This window comes from Vitis riparia, chromosome 14, assembly GCF_004353265.1.
Source record: "Vitis riparia cultivar Riparia Gloire de Montpellier isolate 1030 chromosome 14, EGFV_Vit.rip_1.0, whole genome shotgun sequence".
In the NCBI taxonomy this organism is placed as follows: Eukaryota; Viridiplantae; Streptophyta; class Magnoliopsida; order Vitales; family Vitaceae; genus Vitis; species Vitis riparia.
In genome coordinates, this window is record NC_048444.1 from 15,100,252 (window position 1) to 15,104,778 (window position 4,527).

The following is a 4,527-nucleotide window of genomic DNA, read 5'->3' on the forward strand; positions in this document are numbered from 1 at the left end:
ATGTAATTTCTTCTTCTTAATATATAGAAACTAGATTTTTCATCTTCCTGATACAAACTTTTCATGGTATTAGAGTTGTCCCTCTTCATATCTCCTTCTCTTTGCATCGGTTTCATGATTTCACCATGACAATCTCAACTCAATCCTCTGGGATACTAGCTGGAGCTGTGAATTCGTCCTCAACCATAGCTCAGTCAATGCAGATGTTGAATCATGTACTACCCATTAAACTTGATAAAGATAACTACATGTTGTAGAAAACCCAAATGGAGAACATGATCTATGCAAATGGCTTTGAAGATCACGTTGAAGGTTTAAGAGTTTGTCCTTCAAAAACAACAAGCAATGGTGAAACGAATCTAGAATTTATTCTTTGGTGAAGATTTGACCGAATGATCCTCAGTTGGATTTACTCCTCACTTACTCTAGAAATTATGGGACAAATAATAGGGTATCAAACCTCCCATGAAGCGTGGTTTGCTTTGGAAAAGATCTTCTTGGCTTCATCCAAAGCTCGGGTGATGCAATTACGACTATAATTTCAGACCACAAAGAAAGGATCTCTTTCAATGTTGGATTACATCCTCAAGTTGAAGAATATGGTTGATAACTTAGTTGCCATTAGAGAACTGGTACACAATAGAGATCATATTCTACAACTGCTAGGAGGACTTGGTGTAGAATATAATTCCATTATAGTCTCTCTTACAACAAGAGAAGATGAAGTTTCACTGCATACGGCACACAGTATTCTATTAACCTATGAACAACACCTGATTCTTCAAAATTCAATAAAAGACAATGTAATCTCTGCAAACCTTACTACCATGTCGTCATATCACCACAAAAACAAAAGGAATTCCAATAGAAATTTCTCAGGAAATAATAGCAGAATCTTCAACCCCGGACATAACTCTCATGCAAACAGAAACTTAGCCTCTCAAAATTGCCCTCAATGTTAACTTTACTAAAAATTTGGACATATTGTGGCTCGATGTTACCATTGTTTCAATATAAACTTCCAAGGGGTAAATAACAATTATGAAACCATGTCCCATGCAACTAACAACAACCAAGATCAAGCCCACGCCATGATGGCATCTCTTGCTAACATAAACATCAAGGAATGGTTCTTTGACATTGGTACCACTCATCATCTTTCTCAAACCACCTCTCTGGACAATTTACAATCATATAATGGCAATGACAAGGTGACAATTGGAAATGGTACACAACTTCCCATTCTTCATACTGGTACTAAAATTTTTTTGTCTCCTTCTAAAGTGTTTAAGTTAAAAAGAGTTCTTCATGCACCTCATCTTGCACCCAATCTTGTTAGTGTCTCTCAATTCTGTGCTGAAAACAATACATTTGTTGAGTTTCATCCTCAATTCTTCCTTGTCAAAGAATAGGTTACCAAGAAAGTTCTTCTTAAAGGTTATCTTGAACGAGGATTGTATAAGTTTCCTACTAGTTTTAGCTCCTCTATAGATTGCTTGTTCTTTAGCTTCAACAACTCTTCATCTTCAAATTCCATGACTGAGCTTTGGCATTCTCGATTGGGCCATCCTGCTGAAGATATATTGAAACATGCTGTCAACAATTGTAATATCCCTTATCAATGTAATAAACTCCAAATTTGTTGTGCTTGTCAAAATACCAAAAGTCACAAGCTACCATTTCCGTTGTCCATGTCAAGAGCATTTCATCCTTTAGCACTTGTTCATGTTGATATCTAGGGTCCTGCACCCACTCCATCTACTTCTGGTGCACAATTTTTTTTACTGCTCATAGATGATTTCTCAAGATTTTCTTGGCTTTATCCACTACACACAAAGATCAAGCACTTCCAATGTTTGTAAAATTTCATACTTCAGTGGAAACACAACTTGACTTCAAAATTAAGAGCCTACAATCAAATAATGGTGGTGAATTCAAAGCATTTTCTTCCTATCTTGCTGCTCATGGCATTGAACACAGGTTCTCCTGCCCATACACACACCTGAACATAATGGGCAAGTTGAGAGAAAACTGAGACATGTTACAGAAATTAGTCTTGCTCTTTTAGCTAAAGCCTCTTTACCTCTTTTTTTTTTAGTTGTATGTTTTTCATACTACTGTATTTCTCATCAACTATCTACCTACCAAGGTGCTTAAATATCAATTTCCCTTTCAAACTCTTTTTGGGAAAACTCCTGATTATCATTTTCTCAAGACATTCAGTTGTCTTTGCTACCCATACATTAGACCATATAATAAGCACAAATTGCAATATCGTTCTACTCGGTGCATCTTTCTTGGCTATAGCAACATTCACAAAGGATATTTATGTTTCAATCCAAAAACTACCAGATTATACATAACCGGACATGTTATTTTTCATGAATCAGTCTTTCTAGCTCTATCACCTTCAACTTCTTCTAATCCTAGTTTTTTTTTTGTTTCCAATCTTGTTTTTTTTTTCCCATACACATGTCCACTTCTCCTGCTTTACATTATATTGATGCTCAATAACATAACCCCACACCTTTGTCTTTAGCACTTCACTTATCTTCTAACCACATTCTTCTTACTATACATAACAATGTTCCTCAACATCCTCCCATTATTAATAGTCATCCTATGATCACACGTGCCAATGATGGCATTGTAAAAAAAAAAGGTCTTCTTGTCTCACATGCCCATTGAACCAACAACATTTGATTGAGCTTCCAAAAGTATTTACTAGACCAAGGCTATGCAACAAGAGTATGATGCTCTACTAAAAAACAAAACATGGAATCTAGTTCTTGTTTCTCCAAATTCCAATATTATTGATTGCAAATGGGTCTACAAATTAAAACATAACCCATATGGCACCATTGCTCATTACAAGGCTCGCCTAATTGCCAAAGGTTTTACCCAAACACATGGCCTTGACTACTTTGAGACCTTCAGCCCCGTTGTCAAAGCTTCAACCATCAGAATAGTGCTTGCTCTAGTTATCTCATATAATTGGACAATTCGTCAGCTTGATGTATAGAACACCTTCCTCAACGGTGACCTCCAAGAGCAGGTCTTCATGAGCCAACCACCTAGTTTTATCAACACCCGGTTTCCTATTCACATCTACAAACTTAATAATGCCATTTATGAGCTTAAGTAAGCTCCTAGAGCATGGTACACCAAGCTCAGTCATGCTCTTCTTGGTTGGGGTTTTCAAGCTTCCTGTGCAGGCAGCTTCATGTCCTTTCTTCACACTGCCAAGGATGTGCTTATCTTGTTAATCTATGTTGATAACATCCTCGTAATAGGTAGTGATCCTCATTGTGCTTCTTCATTTGCTTCTCGTCTTAATGCTATCTTTGCTCTTCGAGATCTTGGTCGTCTTCACTATTTTCTTGAATTGGAGATTATGCAAGCAAAAAACTCAGTCCATTTAAATCAACACAAATATGTCCATGATCTTCTTCAACGTACCAGTATGCTTAAATCCAAGTTTGCTTCTACACTTGGTATGGTTGGTCAAAATTTATCTAAACATGATGGAGATTCTTTCCATGATGTCACACTATATCGGAGCACATTTGGTGCTCTTCAATATCTCACACTCACAAGACCTGATATTTCATTTGTTGTCAACAAAGCATGTCAGTTTATGAGTAGCCTCTCCAACACACATTGTCTTGCTGTAAAATGCATCTTACAGTACCTCAAAGGCACTGCTTCTTATGGTCTTTCCATGCAACCGTCTTCTGCGTTGGACATTCAAGCATACACTGATGTCGATTGGGCTTTTTGTCTAGATGATGGAAGAAGCACTAGTGGCTATTGTATTTTCATTAGACCAAACTTGGTTTCATGGTCATCCACTAAGCAAAAGATTATTTCAAGGAGCAATGCGGAATCTGAGTATCATGGACTAGCTACTGCCACTTCCGAGATTGCCTGGATTCAATCTCTAGTCACCGAGTTGTCTTTCTTCTACAACACCACCACTTCTATGGTGTGACAACCAAAGTACTACCCATCTTGCTTCCAATCCCGTATTTCATGCACGAACAAAGTATATTGAACTCAACCTTCATTTTATTCGTAATAAACTTCTTTAGAACCAACTTAGTATTGATTACTACCAAAAAGTGCTATTTTGTAGACCTAATTATAATGGTTTTAAGCACCTTTGAGTAGTAATCATATTCATTTAACCCAATTAATTCATTAAGCTCCGTAGTAATTAGTTCTAACCATTTTTAGTGGCAAGTTTACATGTTTTTCATCAGCTTATGAACCAATTCAAGCATGCCAATTGATGGAGGAGCTACTTGGGCGAGTTAAGCAAGGATTTTGGACGTTTACAAGCTTGAATTTCAAGTGGAAACGCGAGCACAAGCAATGGGAACACCGTTTCGCAAGGGGGATGCAATTCACTTGCCAAATGACCAATTTCGCAAGGTGAATTTCACCTTGCCAAAATTTCGCAAGGGGATTTTCCTCATGGTGCAAAATTTGGCCATTTCGCACCATGAAGAAACCACCTTGCGAAAT

General features: G+C 37.3%; 1 protein-coding gene across 1 annotated transcript; it reads left to right on the forward strand.

The window, feature by feature from the left end:
- The first annotated feature begins 1,049 nt into the window (after positions 1 to 1,049).
- On the forward strand, positions 1,050 to 3,991 carry LOC117930484 (uncharacterized mitochondrial protein AtMg00810-like). The gene is made up of 2 exons (XM_034851136.1): positions 1,050 to 1,254; positions 3,216 to 3,991. Exons 1-2 carry the CDS (start codon positions 1,050 to 1,052, stop codon positions 3,989 to 3,991), a joined length of 981 nt encoding a protein of 326 aa, XP_034707027.1.
- The last annotated feature ends 536 nt before the right edge of the window (positions 3,992 to 4,527 follow it).

Bases quoted from the DNA above. Each gene is read 5' to 3' on its own strand.
- LOC117930484 (XM_034851136.1), top strand. From the start codon at position 1,050: ATGTCCCATGCAACTAACAACAACCAAGATCAAGCCCACGCCATGATG. The intron at 1,255-3,215 runs GTACTAAAATTT...CTTCCTGTGCAG, and splicing joins ACTTCCCATTCTTCATACTG to GCAGCTTCATGTCCTTTCTT.